The sequence below is a fragment of the Chelonoidis abingdonii genome, chromosome 4 (genome assembly GCF_003597395.2).
Source record: "Chelonoidis abingdonii isolate Lonesome George chromosome 4, CheloAbing_2.0, whole genome shotgun sequence".
NCBI classification, from domain to species: domain Eukaryota; kingdom Metazoa; phylum Chordata; order Testudines; family Testudinidae; genus Chelonoidis; species Chelonoidis abingdonii.
Window position 1 is genome coordinate 86739988 of NC_133772.1, and position 18510 is coordinate 86758497.

General features: G+C 45.6%; 1 protein-coding gene across 1 annotated transcript in view; it reads left to right on the forward strand.

Moving 5' to 3' along the window:
- The window catches only part of RGS6 (regulator of G protein signaling 6), a 500599-nt gene that overhangs the window by 431020 nt on the left and 51069 nt on the right, over positions 1-18510 (forward strand). Inside the window, 1 exon segment of the mRNA XM_032768378.2 lies at positions 5134-5320. Coding sequence (XP_032624269.1) covers positions 5134-5320 — 187 coding nt within the window.

Below are 18510 nucleotides of genomic sequence, written 5' to 3' on the forward strand. Positions count from 1 at the left end.
TGATCAAGCAACATTTATACTTGTATTTACTAATGAACGTCTGAGAAGTGGTAGGTAATTTCTTTAGGATTAACACTTGCTAGAAAATTCCCATCTGCAACCATTCTTTAAAGACCCTGCAACCAACAGATATCAGATGTGTGAGGTGATTACAATGGGGCCATATTCTTCCACTGGGGCATAAATGCAACCCTCTTTAATGTTGATAGGAGTTACATGCACACATCAAGGGGAGAATAAACCCATATGTTACTGAGTGGCCAACTAGACAAATACAAACAGGTGAATATTGGAAAACTCAGAAGTTACTAGTGGTGCAACCAAAGAGGTTTCCTGCAATGTGCACTTGGCTGGCTGATTTAGTTCCTTGAAATGTTTTTACATTCCATTATTATTATTATAAGTATTATAATTCCTTGGAGACCCTGTCACGCACCAGGACCCCATTCTGCTAGATACTATACAAACACAGAATAAAAAGACAATCCCTGCCCCAGACAACTCACAATCTAAGTATAAGACAACAGATGGATACAGAAAAACTGCTGGGGAGTACCAGGAAACGATGATACTGGTCAGCATGATTGGCAGTGATCTCTGTACACCAGCAGTCTAACCATTGCCCAGTTTTATGTAAGCAAGCCACGTAGCCCAGTTAAGGAGAGATTTAAAAGAAGATAAATTAGTTTTCTATATGTTTTCAGAGACATCCTCGCAAGCATGAAGGGCAACATAGAAAAAAGAACAAGGTGTTTGAATATGTGATAAGTGGGCAATGGAGGCAGACATCACAGGCTGATTGGAGGTGGGAGTCAGCTATTTTATATTGAATGAGAAATGATATGTAAGGTGGGGATTACTTGTAAAGTTCTGTGACAGTGAAGATAGTGAGCTTATATTTGATGTGATAGAAAAGAGGGAGCCAGTGGAGGGATGCAAAGAGAGGGGTGACATGGTCAAAGTGACAGGCCAGGAAAATGATCTTTGCAGCAGCATTCTGAATGGATATGAGGAGGGGCAAGACTGCATTTTCCAAGCCAAAAAAACAAAGGATGTTGCAGTAATCAAGACACAAGGCCATGAGAACCTGGATGAGAGTTTTAGCTGTGTCGATGGATAGGAAAGGAGCAAATTGGACCCAAGTCGGCTCTCAGCTACACTGGTGTAAATCCAGATTCGTTACACTGACTTCAGTGGGGCTACTGCACTCCTCTGTAATGGAGAGCAAAATTGGTCCTTTGAGTGGCAAAGTGCCCAGGTAAGAACTGCAGGATTCAGCCCACTACACTCCTGGGTTTGGTTGAACTCTATCACTTATTTAGTTACTGGCTGTTATTTATGTTAGAGCAGGAAAGTCCCTCCTTTTTCTTGCCTTTCTCTCACTCTTTTCTTTCACCTTTCTGTCACCATCTTTGATCTGCAATTTGATTTGATTTTCTTGGTTTTTTTGGAGCTCATGGAAGTATAGCAGATTGCTGAGATGTTCAATCCTCCGGTCAGAAGACTTTTCCCAGCTTCAAAGAGTGTCAGTTGGAAAGAGCTAAAAGGGATCATGGGAGACACCAAGCTTATCCAAGAGGAAGGGAAATTGTACCCCTGACCACAGACCTAAGTAGACAGCACATCCATCCTTTGTGTACAATGGCACTTAGATACTACAGTGATAAGCATGATATAAAAATCTGAATAGAATAGAAATGCGAAGTCTGACTGCAGCACACTAAAGCAAGTGTTTCTATGTGTTGATGGAATGGGAAATTTGTGACCAAAAATTGAAAGTATAGATTTTTGGTTTTCTGATGAAACATCAAAAATGGGGGGAGGAGTAGAAATTAATTGAAAACCCAATTTTCTATTTAATAAAATGTTTATATGTGAAATTTTTGACCGGCCGTAGCGTTTGCACCGAAATGCAATCGTACTATGGTGAATTTACAGGAGGGCTGAACAGAAGGCAATGCTGATGTCTGAGTTGTACTATGAGTTTCAGTTACATTTATTAGTGGGATGATTGCACTCTTTACTGAAAATGATGTAATGAAAATCTGAAACTTTACTGACGAAGGCATGCATCTGACGAAGTGGGTATTCACCCACAAAAGCTCATGCTCCAAAACGTCTGTTAGTCTATAAGGTGCCACAGGATTCTTTGCTGCTTTTACTGAAGTTGAAATGCCTTCACATTCAACATTCATTTCTCTAATCTTCTCTTGGCCACCAGAGGGCACAAAAACTCTATTTCTGAATTTACTGTGGGCACAGAGAAAACTACTTTCTGCTTCAGCAGTGAGAATCACTTTTATGTCACATTTGCCTGGGTTGCAAATTGTACATAACCATTCAGGAGACTGGGATCAAAATCCTGTTCCTTTCTGTACTCTCATCCTAGAATCTACCCACACATTACAACCAGCTGGTGCACTGGAGGAAGCATTTACTTATTTATTTGTAAGTGCTCCCGAGCATGCTAGGTGCCTCACAAACAAGTAAAAAAAGGCACATTTCCTGCCCACAGAAATAAAATGCAGAAATGAGCAGTTTCCAGATGGAGGCTAGTGAGAGACAATACAGGGAAGGAAGTATAAAGTTTATAAATATAGGACCAGACCCTCAGCTGAAGAGATCAGGGTGCAGGAAGGTGGCTTCTCCAGCCAGGTGTCAGTTCAGCAGCCTAAAGGCTGCTCTAAGTTACACCAGGTGCTGCAGTCTCTCTTAGGAAGTGATGCATCACTGCTCCATCCTACCCCTAGCACACCACTTTCCTGCAGCTCCATATCCCATATACACTCCCTTTGGGCAGCTTTCTGCAGTCTCATTTAACATTAAAGGGAAAAGATAGGCTATAGGCATGACACCCTTACAAACTAAGTGGACATCTTAAAAGAAGCAAGAGGAAATAAGGCCACACAGGACACCACAGCCAACCCAAAATAAAAATATCTCCCTATTTTATAAAACTGATTGCTGAAATCCAACTTAGAGAACATTGACTAAATGGCCTTGATGCAGTCCCAGTGCATTTCACTGACAGCATACTGCCATACTGTGGAGTGTGAGCAAATAGCAATTATATATATATAATAATCTAGATAAGCATTACTAATTGTAAGTCAGGGCTACAGGATTAGGCCCCGTGTGTACCAAAGTTCTGCAAAAGCCCCCGCAAATAGTCACCAACAGCAGTCAGTCATTTCATGTGAATTAGTTCAGGATAGTAAGTCATGCCTAGACAGGCTCCTCTGAGTACCATCGCCCAGTGATAGCCAGATAGGACAAGAACAGAAGGAGAAAGCTGGTGCTGTTGTTGGCTTGTCCCTGCCCTTCCTTTGTTCATGGCAATCCACGCCCATAACTTCCTGCTCAGTGTCTGCTGAATGTTACCCAACAGACCTTCTATTTATTTATTTCAGCCCTGGCTCCTCTCTGTTGCTACACTCCCAACTGCCTTGGTGTGGGTGCTACTTCCTGCGTAGGTTTACATTATGCACTCAGGGCCGGATTTACACCTTATGCGCTTTCAGGCACAGCCTCTTCAGTGCCTCTCCTGCCTACAGCTGACTTTTGCATTGCACACAGTGTGAGGCCTCACTGGATCGGCGCGTTAAAATCGATTGCTCAGGGATCGAAATATCGCGTCTGGTCTGGACGCGATATCTCGATCCCAGAGCGTGCTTAGATCGATTCCGGAACTCCAGCTAGACGACCGGACTTCCGGATTCGACACAGCAAGCCGCGCGGATCGATCCAGCGCGGTGAAGACGGGTGAGTAAATCGATTTTAGATATTCGATTTCAGCTAAGCTATTCTCGTAGCTGAAATTGCGTATCTAAAATTGATTTTATCTCGTTGTGTAGACCTGGCCTTAGAGAGATAAGGTGCCCCTAGGCATGTCCCTACTGTACCTAATTGGAAATCCAACCCTGTATGCACTTGCTTGACCAATGTGTGCTGTTTGGAAGGAGACTACTTGGGCTATGCTCCTTTTCCAGGGGGCTTGCTCCCTTTAGTGTGACCATGTGTCTTTGCCCTATTCCCTTTTTGCTAAGGGCTTCTTGTTTACTCTACATGTCTTAGCCAATGAATTGGCACACTTTCCCTTGTTCCCTGTCCCCCTGCAGTCAGAACCTGAGAAGAAAGTTTTTACAGATTAAAACAGACCTGCTTTATAAATATAGTTTGACCCTGCAGAATATATAGTATCTGTCCTGCATTATAATGTCCAGAGAGGACCACACCAGATTGCAATCTTATTGTTGTAATGAAGATGGCTTAAGCGATGAGCTAGTATCATTTTGCCTTGAGAATGAAAAATATTCATTGTAATGATCTGTATAAACTGTTGATGCTGGTTGTGGGCCCACACAATTGTTCATCTTTGCAGTGTTCTGCATTTCAATTGGCTGGTTGCCTGTACTCTTTCTTGCCCATTCCAAGGGCTGTAGAGGAGGAGACCATGAATGGCCAGCCAATCAAGCTGCAGGAGGCTTTAGAAGGTCAAAGTAGCGCAGCCCACTGCTGTCTCTCACAGATTTCACAGATGGATTAAGTACCTCAGTCTGGTGAGAGAGTTTGTAACAACAAGGAGGAGCAGGAGACGAATCTATTATTATGATACTGATCATAACAAGAGAGAAAATGGTGCAAATTCAGCTCATTCATATAAGAAATTCAGGTGTGTAGGAAAGGCCTGCTACTGGCTAGGGAGTTGGGCAAGGAATATTATTTCTTTACAGTGTCATGGGATGGCCCAAGCTCACCAAGTTGTTTTCTTCGGCCTTCCTCTGAAACTCTGGATATTGACTATCCATTCTCCTGTAGGTGTATGGACTCTGCAGGGCTTATAAGAGTGACAACCTGTTTGTATGCATATGGTCAGACATGCAGGGAAGTGGCACATTTTGAATATGAAACATTCTAGAGTTACTTTTCCGCCCCTCATGATGTTTAAGTGGATTGGTGTAGAGCATATTGGACCTCTCCAAGTCAAGTATGTAAATTGAGACTCTGCAATTGACCCCACTAGGTGTAGGACCAGGACCCACTGGTTCAGGATTCTGCTAAGGTTGATCCATAAAGTTATTTCTGAGTTTTTTCTTTTCTCTTTCTTCCCTGTTTTGTTACTTCCTGTAAAAGGTTTTGGTTGGCTGTCCAAGATCTCAAAAGACAACCTTTGCAGGATGTAGCCACCAGAGTGGAGGAAATCTGGCAAGAGTTTCTAGCTCCAGGTGCACAAAGCCCTATCAACCTGGACTCTCACAGCTATGAGAGAACAAGTCAAAACGTTCAAGACCCGGGGAGATACACATTTGAAGATGCCCAGGTTTGGATTTTGATTTTATTACTAGTAGAAAACTAGTAATTAAATAGCTAGTTTTATTGTAACTCCTTATATTCTACTATGGCAGCATTATCCACTTAATTTTAAGAAAAAAAGAGAAGTGCAGTTGGAAAGGACTTCAGTGATTTCAGTTCGGGCAGGGTGAACTGTATTTCTCTAAATCTATTGGCTTTAACAGGCTAATACTCCGCTGGAAACAAAGATGTTCCTAAACTGACAAATCTACAAGGAGTGCTAAGCTGGAGCAAAGTGTTGGGTCCAGGCCATGGGCAGCGTTGGAGTCAAGAGGCAAGTAGTGTAGTCAGTGCTGAACCAGGTCAACATACCAGGAAGTTAGGATCAGACACCAGTTACAGAGAGGAGGCAGATAGTGAAGTTGGGGCTAAGTCAAGAGATGAAGCCTAAGGTTCACAGTAAGGGAAGGTCTGAAGTGGAAGCAAGCAGGTTGTCTGCATCTTTGCTCAGACAGCTCCCTTTGACGGCTTCCTGGTTTATACACTGGCATAGGCCAATCAGAGGGCTGCCATCCAGGCCTCGCTGGATGGCATGTCCTGAAGTGTCTAGCTTCACAGGGTTCCTTCACAAAAGCCCAGTCTGAGCTCCTGGTGGCAATGTGAAAGCGTTAGATCCTGGAACCTCCATGGTCTCAAGTTCTAGTCCCACAGGTGCCTTCATCACACACCCCGACTTCAGGCTCCCCATCAGAGTGGTATAGGTCCAGACTTGTTGGGGTGAGCCCTTTGGAACTCCCTCACCTGGAGCATGGACAAGGGAAGCACATTCTCAGGTGTGCTTTTCAGGACCGTAGTCTTCCCAGTCCACAAGATAGTATAGGTGGCCACATGTCTATTGGGAATCAAGGATGGCATGCACTTTGAACTACTCATGACCCTGGATTTTGACTGGTGGTGGTGTGGTTTGGTTGGGGAAGGGATCATTAGTATAGGGCTTCAGAATTGAAATATGAAAAACTGGATGTATTTTGGGGACTGGAGAAGCTGTAGTTTAAAGGTAACCAAGTTGATCCATTGTCAGATCTGGAAGGGTCCCAGGAACTGGTGGACCAGTTTTTGGGAGGGTCGACTGGTTGGGAGATTTTTTGCCACAAGCCACACCTTCTGGCCTACTGTGAATGCCAGAGCTCTCTGTTATCAAAAAGTGTACATGGGGAGGTAGCTATGCAGACATCCAGTAGCCAGAGCACTGCGCACCAGAAGCAAGAGGTAAACTGTGGGCCTTGGTCTGAAACTATGTGGTCTGGAAGTCTGAGAAGATGAACTATGACTGGCCTCTGAGTTGTGCAGTAGTGACAGCAAAGCAAAGATGGTTGCAGGGGATGAAGTAGGCCATTTTAGTTAGATGGTCTACAACTGTGAAGCCTGCTGTGTGGCCATCAGACATTGGGAGTTCCTCAGTGAAGTCTAGGGTGATGGCAGACCAAGACCTGGCTGGAATCTCTAGGGTAACTAAGGTGCCAAAAGATCTAGTCCCAGGCATTTTGGTACATGCACAGCACTCACAGGAGTCCATGTAAGCTTGGACTTCAGCCTGTATGTGGGGCCACCAGAAAAAACAGGAATTCATGTCTGAGGTCTTAAGGTGGCCAAAATCATCTGCCAGCAGAATGCTGTAGCACAGTCATAGCACCTCCAGTCAGGGGGGGAGCTGTGCATCTTAGTCCCTAAGGGCGTAGATTATGTTCCTTGGGTGAATGGGTCTTTTTTTGAGACAGACCAGGTCTTGATGAATTGCAGCATTGACAAACTTACTGGGCTTGAGGAGGTAGGGAGCTCAGAGGTAAGTTCCTCATTTTCTCAGTAGTATTCCCACTTTTGTGATAGAACCTCAGCTTTCCTATTTCAATTTCCTGGGTGGTAAGTGACTGTAAACTCAAATCGAGAGAAGAACAAAGCCCACCTTAACTGTCAAAGCTTGGGCTTTGCAGAGGTACTCAAGATTCTCATGATCAGTAAAAAAAAAAAAACAAAAAACCTGTACTGGGTGCTGAGCTCCCTCAAAGGTGGTGACGCCATTCTTCAGAAGCAGTTTGGATTGTGAGTTGCTCCTTGTCCAGTATTTCATAACTCATTCCTGTGGGGGTGAGTTTTCATAGAGTGGTAAGGAAAGGGGGCAGGAGATATGCTGGGGTCGAAATCGCTGCAGGAGTACCACCCTGATTGTCACATTAGACATATCTGCTTCCATTATAAATGGACAAGTCCATAGGCACCAACTTTCCCCAGCACTGATGGGTACTCATGCCCCCCCGCCCCTGGCCCCACCCTGACTTCACCCTTTCCTTGCCCCTTCCCTGCCTCCATTCCAATCCCTTCCCCAAAGTCCCCACCCCAACTCCACCCCCTCCCTTCCCCTACTGGACTGCTTCCCCAAATCCCTGCCCCGGCCCTGCCTGTTCCCCAAGTGTGCCGCATTCCCCCTCACCTCCTTCCCAGTGCTTGCCATGCAAATCAGCTGTTTCACAGAGCAAGCACTGGGAGCCGGGGCGGGGGAAGCAGGCACACGGTGCACCCAGGGGAGGAGACAGAGGCAGAGCGGAGGCGGAGGTGAGCTGAGACAGGGTGGCAGGGTGGGGAGATGCCAGTGGGTGCTAAGCACCCACCAATTTTTCCCCATGGGTGCTACAGCCCCAGAGCATCAGGATGTGCCAGATTCGTGGCCATGGTGAAGGCTGGTCAAAATCACACTGGGCTTCTGGCAACCAAGTGAACCAAACAGCTTTATGAAGGATGGAAGTTGTGGGGTCGGGGAGCTGTTTGTTCAGAGAAATTGATGGTGAATTGCCTATTAAAAATTTGCAAAGTCCAGGAAGCACTGAATTTCTCAGGGGGTCCAGGATGTTGTCCAGGTGTGCAGGTCCATCTGAATACCCTCCGGGAAAATAATGTAATCCAAAAATTCAATGGTGGACTGGTTGAAGGTGCACTTCTGTAGTTTGGCATACAAATCATGCATCCATAGCCTCTACAGGATGGACCAGCCATGATGGTAGTGATACTCAGGGCTCTCAGAAACACCAGTATATCAGTAAGGCATATGGTCAGGTATTGGTCCAGGATGTTCCTAATCACATCATTTACAAAATGTTAAAACTTTGTGAGGGCATAGGTTAAGCCAAATGGCATTACTAGATATTCAGCCTGCCTGTATTGGGTTCAAAGAGCAATCTTCCATTCATCCCCAGGCCTTATGCACACTAGATTGTACATCCCTCAAAGATCTAATTTAGTGAAAATCCTAGCAGTCCTTAAGCAGTCCAACAATTCCAGGATGGGGGACAAGGGTACCGGTTATGAATAGTCACCTGATTCAGTGCACAATAGTCTATGCAGAGGTGTACAAACCCATCCTTTTTTTGCACAAAGAGGACTGGTGCTCCTGTGAGAGAAGTAGATTGCAGAACAAAGCCTTTGCAAGCTCTTCCTGGATATATGTTGTTTATCAGTCGATAGGACACATTTGCCCCAGGTTGTAGGTCTATTGGACAATCATAATCCCTCTGTGGATGTAGTAAATCTGCATTTTTCCAGGTAGTCCTGGGACTTGTCAAGGAGGCTGGGGTTCTGGTCTGTCATCTGGGCTCTTGCTTCCATCCAGCCCTGCGGCCCAGGGTGTAGGTCCCTGGGGGTTGGTTGGTGACAGTATTCAGAGGGGAAGCTAATGCTCTGCCACTGCCAGGAGATACATGGGTCATGTTGCTCTAACCAAGGAGTGCCAAAAATTATTGAGAAGAATGAGATCACAGAGTACATTATTTCACAGTGCCCTTCCACTGCAGCTTCTAGGAAGAAAGTCTCTTGGGTTATCAGTGCTGATGATAGGAGCAGCCTAATCAATCAGGTCTGCTGTGGCTTTTGGCTGGAGAGGCATCTGGAGGGTTGGACTGCCTTAGTGTCTATAAAGTTCGCAGCAGTGATGCAAGTACGGTGGTATGGCACGCCAAACCAGTAAGATATTTATAGCTGGTACAACATACCAGAAAGACACAGGAGGGTCCCAGCCCCTCCCCCAGCCCTTCCATGTAACTGCATCTCCTGAGTCATCCTGCCTGAGTTCTGTACAGGAGACCCGCCAGAGGATGGGACTGGGGGTGGTACAGCAGCCACGCCAGAGGAGCTGCCAGCGTGGGGCTGCCCAGCGGCCCCATGTTCTGCTCCTTTCCCTGCTGTGGTTCCAGAGAGTCCCATGCCAGCCACTCCTCTGGTGCTACTGTACTACCCCCAGCCCCACCATGCAGCTGTGTCTCCTGAGTACTCCTGCCTGGGGTCTGTACAGCAGAAGTCTCCAGCACAGCAGGAGGAGGACAGAGTCCAGCCGTACCCCCACCCCAGGTAATATGGGATGGATGTGGATCGTGGAGAGGGGACGGGGAACGCGAGGGGGCCCTGGGCTAGGGGCGGGGTGAGGGGGAGTCATGTGGGGGGTGTCACAGGCGGAGGTCATGTGTCTCCACCTTTATGTCCCTCCCATGAGTGCAGAGGACCAAAAAAAATGATTTCTATTTGTACCACTGAGTGCCAGAGTCTGTCATCGCCAGTTGTGGGGGAATCTGCCTCATCTCCCTCACAACTGTAATGGCAATGGCAGGGGGCATTGGAAATATGAGGAGACCCCATGGTGTCTGAGTCAGCTTCTACTCAAGAGTTGAGGAGCGGTTTGTTCCAGAGCAACTTACATTGGTTCAGAAACCTGCAGAATTTCTGATGGTCCCTGTCAAACCATTCAGGCAGCAGCACTGCTTGTGCTAGTTCAAGCGATGGGTGGTCTGCTCGGGCATGTAGTATAGCTGCTTCTCCCTGAGAGCATACTGGCTGCTCATGCAGGTTTTGTTCTTCAGCAGCAAGCAGCATCACCTGGGCCTGCGACTAGGTTAATGGCTCATGCAGGCTCTGTGCTGCGGTGGCAAATTGTGTAGCTTGGGTCTGTAGTCCAAGCGTCTCTGCTTGCAGGCAGGTAACTTGGTCCTGCAAGTCCCAGACTCTTGGGGGACCTCTAGTCAGAGGGTGGCCTGCCTTTTTCATCCTCTGTGGAGGAGAATTTATTGAGGTTGGGGGCCCAGAGGTGGTCTGAGCAAACTGTCAGGGCTGGGCCATGAGCACCTAGTGTGCACTGATCAACTGCCAAGTTGCAGTCAGAAGATGAGTACTAGAGTCGAGCTAGGTCAGGATACCAGGAAGTCAAGGTCAGGTGCCACGTTGCAGACAGGAAGCCAGTAGCAGAGTCAGGGACAAGTCAAGGTTTAAGGTTCACAGTAAGGCAAGATCTGGAACAGAAGCAAGCAGGCAGTCTATGTCATTGCTCAGATAGCTCCTGTGATGGCTTCCTGGTTTACATACTGGCATGCAGGGCTGGCTCAGGTTTTTTTGATGCCCCAAGTGTTGAAGGGAAGGGGCGGGAAGGGGAAGGCCGCGATTGATAGCACTTCAGCTGCAGCTCAACCACGCCGCTTCATTTCTTGTCGGCAATTCAGCAGCGGATCCTTCACTCTGAGAGGGACTGAGGGACCCACTGCCATATTGTCGTTGAAGACCCGGACGTGCCATCCCAAGCACCTGCTTCGTTCTCTGGTGCCTGGAGCCGGCCCTGATGTCATGAGCCAATCAGAGGGATGAGGTGTGCACACTCCAGTCCCTCTGAGTAGTACATTCTGCAGTGTGTAGCTTCACAAAGTCCCCCAGCAGAAAATCAGCCAGAGTTTCCAGTGGTGATGTGGAAGCATCAGTTGCCTAGAACCACCACAGTCTCAGGTTTTAGCCCTCCAGGTACTTACACAAGGTCTCAAACAAAATAGGAAAGAAAAAAAACCTATACAGTACAAAAAGTCTTTCTGACCTCCCTACCCCAAACAGAATATACCTCCCTGTCAGAGGCTCTCAGAAGACTGAAGTCATATCAAAATCCCAGAGTAATGTGTATATATAACTTCTGTTTATAAAAACCACTACACTCAATTGCAGCAACTCCATATAGTCCAACAGGAAACATGTTTCTCAGACCATGCCCCTAGAAAAAAAGATAGGAGAGTGAACCATAAATTGCATTAATCATTCCAGTAAAGGGCTCCAGATTTATCACGGCAAATTTTCAGATAAACTGTAAACAGAAAATATCTTTAGAAGAAGAAGTAATATGATAAAATGGTGCAGACTAGAACTGTCTAACCTTTTGAAACATTGAAAGGACATTATATAAAGAAGTAAAAAGGGGAAATGGTAGAGCAAATAAGATCAGGAAAACAATGGAGAGAGATATTATTTATAAAAGAGGCAAAGTGAAAACTACAACAAATGTAATGGATGGGCCCTTATTTTAAAAAATCAGCATTGTAAAGTGATGCTCCAAAATGCAGCACTAACACTTGCTGTCAGCTGTGATGTATTTTGGACCATAACTGTAGAGTAGTGCTTTTTATAAGGTTGGAGAGGAATCTTCAAACTTGAATCAAGTGCTTTATTCCTCTGTAGCTTGGTCACGAGTCAGAAGGGGTGTGTGCAAAGGTTCCAAGGCAGCCCCCAGCATAAATTAAAGCAGCCTGAGAGCAGAGGATTCCGCCTTGTGGCAGGAGATTAACAGTGCATACCTTTTTTCCTCAGCCATGCCCCAAAACAGGTGACCAGGAGCTGTGGTTTCTCTGTGTCACCTGCAGATTCCCTTTAAGCAGGAGAAATTGTGATGGGAAAATATAGCCCAAAGTGATTACAGACACAACAAGAGTGAGTGCCAAAGAAAATTATTAAAATAAGTAGAATTATTATTAAGTCCATCTTGCTTTCAATAAACTTTTTAATTGGAAGAAGGTGGCAGAAAATTTAGACTTGGACTGATCAATTTCAATTTTAATTGCTGCCCAAAGGGAGCAAATAAAATCAAATGGGAGTTCTTAAGACAAGTTTTAGTTAAATGTGGTCACCTTCTGATAGATTTTGATTCCCCCACTTTCTGTTGCAGTTAATGTAAATGACCAAGAGATTCAACGAGTCAGAGGTGCTGTCCTGTAATCTCCTGTATTCTAGTTGGAGATCAAATAAAAAACAAAGATAGGATTCAGAGTGAGTTCATAGGGATCATGTATCCAAGTTATCTGCTTGTGCACTGTAGATGACTTCTAATAGTTCATAACCCTCAGAAAGCCATACCACTAATTTCTGAGTTAATTGGCAAATTAACTAATGAGGCTAAATAGTGAGAAAAAGCAGACATAGGAGGTAATATAAATGCCATATGCCTAGTGGAAAATTAGAATATTGGAGCTACAATGGATTCACACTGGAGAACGGCAGATTCTGTTTGCACTGCCAGCTTTCACAGGGGCTCCATGTAAGGTATGGTATGGGCTCAATTGGAGCTTTGTCAGCGTAGGCTCCACATAGCGTACCAGGAGCACCCTAACTACATCCCTTCCTCGGTCAACATTGCCCCCTTGTGAGACCTTGTGTTGGCTGGCTCCAAAGCCCTGGCATGTTGTGGGCACCTTTCCATTATCTCAGTGTACAGGCACCAAGATCCCATGAGAGTTCAACATATCACATTCCTGTGGTGTCAGCCAAACATAATCAGTCAAAACATACCAGTGGCAGGGAGGCAGAAATGTGACTTATGTTAAAACTACACAAGATAGGGGACAGAATAAAAAATGTGAAAGTCCTGTTATAAGGAGAGACAAAACCAGTTTAGCAAACGGTGCATTTATTAAATGCCAATGACTTAGAGATGCTCTATGAGGGAAGAGAGGGTTGGCTCAGCTGAGAAAAGACAAACACTATATCTGAATTAAGAAAATAGGAAAAGGTGACCATGCAGTAGTATCTTGCCTGTATGCTGAATTATGAGATGGCATCTGTACAAAATGCCAGTAGCACACTGGAAAAACTGGGAAGGAATGTTGGCATAGGAATAAAAGGAATATGACAAAATGTGGTTCAAACTACTGAACACATGAGAACCAAAAATTCAAACTGTAGCATATTATTGTTATAATTAATTTATGTAACACTGTAAATGTACACAACACTTTACAGAACATAGCTTCCCTGAACTAAGAACTTATACAGAAAAGCTGCAGCCACACAGAAAAACAAGGGAGGTTAAGAAAGCATTGTCAATGAGCCCCAGGCAAAACCTCGTGATCCAAGTCTACCCCCATTTTCAGGGGGGTTGAATATTGCTGATGGCCCCTAACTTTATACTGAGCTGAACAAAAATCTTAGACCCAAACATCCTTGAACTTTGAAGTACTTATAATCCAGATCTAAATTTTAGATAAATTTAGTGTTCATTACAGTGGTCCCAATAAGATAGATTTAGGCACGAGTAAGTATTTTGCCACCTTTCCCTCACTCAGTTTTGCTAACGTGACTCAGTCCGGCCCTGCAAAGCTCCGCCGCCCCCCTCTGATATTTCACTCATGTATTCCTACACTGCTCTGTTTATGCCATCCATCCTGCCTTGTAGCACCACTTGCTATTCCAGTCACATCTCAGTTCCCCATCCATCTTTGCCAGTACACTAAAGTCCTATCTAGCCCTATTCTATGCTATTCCACTCCTGAGCCCAGCTCCACACTCCCACCCTGATACTTTTACAAGTGCAGCTCCTTCATCTGCACAACCCACATTGCTCATCCTGCCCTGATCCCCAATATACACAGCTTTGCTAATGCTCCTCAGCCTTGATCTGCAGCATCTTTTGTTATTCCAATCCTGGGCTCCTCTGCAGAAGACACTGCCAATGTAAATGATTATTTTCTGCTCTGAGACAACTGTCCACTAAGCAAAAGATTATAATGATCAAAACAGTGTTCACTTGGGACTAAAGCAGTTTTTAATACAAGGACACCATGGGGAAAGGTCAGCTCAGTTAAACCAGTGCGCCACTTAGCCAGTTCAAAACTCTCAGAACAGGTATCAGCATCACTGAGCAACCAGTGTGAGGCCCCAAAACATGACACTGCCAGGGTCAACTCGGGAAAGTAAATTGGTACCAGTGTATCCAAACATCCCCCTTCTACAAATGAAGCTGCTGATCACCAACCCATTTCTTACTTGAGGTAGAAATAGGGGCTTAGTTATGTGACAAACAAGCTCAGCTTTCTCCTAACATTCTTTGGGTTGTTTTTTAATAAACTCCATTTTATTTTATTTTTCAAATTTGTATTAGGTTCCTAGCCAGTTGAAATGTCCTCTAGTCTTCAGAGAGCCATTGATCTATGTTCCATTCTCATAGGCCATGGCATTGTGAACCAACAGCACAAAAATGCACTGCGTTTCCTGATATTAATTCTTGGTTGTAGGACATTTCCTGGTAGATTCTGAAGCCATGCATACTTCAGTAGAGGGTACGTCTACACTATGGGATAATTCCGAATTACATTAAACCGGTTTTATAAAACAGATATTATAAATTCGATTTCACGCGGCCACACTAGGCACAGTAATTCGGCGGTGTGCGTCACATAAGGTACACGACCCCGAGCTAGCGCCTCGCATTTATCTGCCAACGTTGCATTGTGGAAAGTCGCACTACTATCCGTCGACTATCCCATAGATTTCCCGCAAGATCAATCACCGCGCAACCCTTGGAATCTCTGGGCCTTAAGCCCATCCTCATCCCCGCCCATCACGCGCGGTCCGCATTCTCACCTACGCACCTCGATAGCCCCCCTTCATAGATCAAAGAAGGACCAATATGATCAACTAGTCTGACCCTCCTGCACACGGCAGCGCCACAACACCCACCTCCTTAAACCCCCCCATCTACATACACATTTCTCATCAACAACCCCTAAAACCCCTCATGACTGAGTTATGAAATCCTCACAAATAAATGATCTAGACTACAATCTGCAAGCATGAAACTCCACCACGCAAGCGCCACCCCCCATGCCCCACCGCACTGCACCCGGGAGTTCCTGACGGTCAACTATCGTCCCGATCAAACGTCATTCCTTCCCCTACAGGACAAACAACCAGCAGACAATCCATTTATGCAAGCCCATTTTTCTGGCAATATGCCATCGAGCATGAAATGCACACTAGCACGGCAACCATGAGAGCAACCGTCAGGCTTCTTCTTATTTCCATAAAATATAGTTCCAGCCCTATGATGTATCGAGATGACGACAAACCGACCAGAGGCGATACCCTCCAGCGCCATTACACAAAGCACCAACTTCCAAATTGCATTCTAACGCATGATAACAGAGATTGGTTACCAGTCGTTCCTCGTACCGTCTACTGCTGGAGTAAAACTAAACGCGCCAATCTGAAGAATGATGTTTCAATCTCCTACCTCTGTACTGACTCTACTGCTATCCATGCCCGCTGACACCCTGGACTGAGATCGAGGCCGGGACAGGCTCAAAAGCAAACACTAGGCGAATAAGAACCCTCCCCCGACGTCACCCTCCTTTATGGTTTCTAAAAAACTAAAGAGTTCCGAATCCTGCTAAGCGAATAAAACTCGCGCAAAATGTACTAGAACCCGCCACTGTATCAGACGAGCACAAAGCTGCTCCATTTCAGTATCTCAACAGGGAGGCCCCTGCAAACAACCGCCACCCATTGCAGTACTCCCTCCTCCCCAACATCTTCCAACTGCAGCTACCCCCCCCTGGCAAGTGTCCTGCCCACTTCTGTGTCATGAGTACTAAAGAATGCAGGGAATCAAGGAACACTGAAGTCTTAATTCAGTGACATTAAAATGACAGCCGGCGACAACGGCACGACACAACCTCCCAGATGACTATGATAGTCCATGGGACAGGCAACATCTAGCATGTGCGCGACCCCGCAGAGGACGACCCCAGACCCTCCCAAACTGCTATGATAGATCCAGGCAGTACAGAATCTTTTCATTTACATCATTAAAGAAGGACAGGGCGGCTGAAATTGACAGCTCAGCCCCAGCTGTTGCTTATGATGCAAGCACGAAGTTACCAGCCCTTCCTCGTCCCAACTACCTGGACGTGACCAGAAGCCTTCCCCTGTCTTCTTACCAACAGCACACCCCCCCCCCCGGCGGCCTCTCCTCAGAGCCAACATCGCTTTAGGTTACTGGAGCATTATCACAAGCATTAGTTGCACTCAAGTGAAGTTCCTCCCAGCACCGTTAACCCCAAAGTCCTATTTCACCGAGTACTAAAGCCACCAGAAGAGGGCGAGAGACAAGAGACAATAACGGCAGCTTCACTGCTATGCACAGCATAGCCCGAAAATCTACCAGCAGTCAACTTCAAGATAGGCCCCTAGGCAAACAGGTGACATGACAATGAAACGTCAAGCAAATGAATTTCTATCTCCTTTCAATCTTTCCATTGCCAGTGGGGGAAGAGGGGGAGAGTAAACTGAGACGAACCGCCTATTCCCTGCACCCACGCCAGGGCACCCATGTGTCACATTGAAAAACCTACAGCGCATTGAGAGCCCAGCCAAAGAATGCAAAATACTTTCGGCAGACGGCTGGGGGCTGATGGGATAGTGGAAGTCCTCAAGTACACCACTCGCCTCCCCACCCATTAGCGTCATTTGAGTCATCTGGTTATCCGTTACGACTTGATAATGCCCGCTAGTGATAGCCTGGAGATTTTTCATATACCAACCGCTTTGCATTTCGTCTTCTGTAATGAGCTCTGAGTAGAACCAGACTCTTGTCTCCGCATACAGCCGATCACGATCCAGTTCTCCCGTCATGGTCCATGCTGACGCACGCCTCTTTTTTGGATTTGGATTGCATCGCCACCGCATGCTGATCAGAGCTCCATGCTGCGGTAAACAAGAAATATATACTTCAAAAGTTCAGCGAGGCTTTCCTGTTCTTACACTTTCCCACACATGCATACCCAGAGTCCGATTGCCTCAAAAAATGTCCCAAGAGCAGTCAGTGGCATCGCACTCCGCTGGCAACGATTACCGATCCCATGCCCAGAGGCACACAAAAAACCGTCGAATTTAGCAAGGCCCCACACTAACCCTAATCTGATATGTTTATATTGATTTTAGTGCTACTCCTCTCGTCGGGGAGGAGTACAGAAATCGATTTAAAGAGCCCTTTGTATTGATATAAAGAGCGTTGTAGAGTGGACTGGTATAGCGTTAAATCGATTTAACGCTGTTTAAATCAATTTAAACGCGTAGTGTAGACCAGGCCAGAGTGTGCCACATAGTTGCCCTTGAGGTTTCTTTTGTGTGTGGTTAGTTGAACTTCTGTTGTTGTTTGTTTTTCTGGTTTGATAAATCAAACAGGTATTTTAGATTTATGTTCAATTACCTGAAGTAATCGGCTATTGTTTACTATGGAGATGATTTAGAGAAATTCAGTTCTAATCCCAGCTCAATTAAGGGTTTAACTGTACTGCTCAGATACTTACTTCCCTAGCAGAGATAGATCATTGTGCCAAACTCCATGCTGTTCAAACTAGAGATGCACCTGGTCCGTGACGTTTGGATCCAAGTCCAGATCTCAGCAGTCCCCAAATTTGGATCCAGTTTGTTCTGGCACATTATAGAGATAGGAACTTCTACAAAATTTTGAAGCAATCAGGCTTTCATTTTGATTCCATCTTTAGCTGAGACTATTACCGTAATAATGTTAGGACCATGTTGAACTCAGACATTAAAAGCAAACACTTAATGGGTTAATGGACATGTTCTCCAAGTGTGGGGTGGACTCTCTTAGAGGTTCTCTCTTTCAGGAAGAAGGGAAAATGAAAGTGTGTGTGTGTGTGTGTGTGTATGTGTGTGTTGGTTGTTTTGTGTTTTCATGCAAGGGAGAAATGAAGCAAGCAGATGAAGGGCAGCGTACTGCATGTTGCCCATTCAGTAAACAGATGTCTTTCTGATGGGTCTTGAGTAGAAATGATTGGAAGAAAGGAAAGTTTAAAAAGAATACACCTTTGCAGAACTGCAATGTCTTTTGTCTAAAACCCTTAGGGCACTTTACAAACAATTTAATCATATCTTTCAACCCCCGCTCATGTACCCAGCCCACATACACACTCACTCCTGTAAAGGAAAGTAAGTAGAATTATCTCCAGTTTTTAGATGGGGAAACTGAGCCAGTACGGAGAAGTTCAGAGATTGGTCATGGTCAGAGAGCAAGTTAATGACAAAGCATGGAACAGAACTCAGGAGTCCTGGCTCCGTCTTTTGCTGCTATCA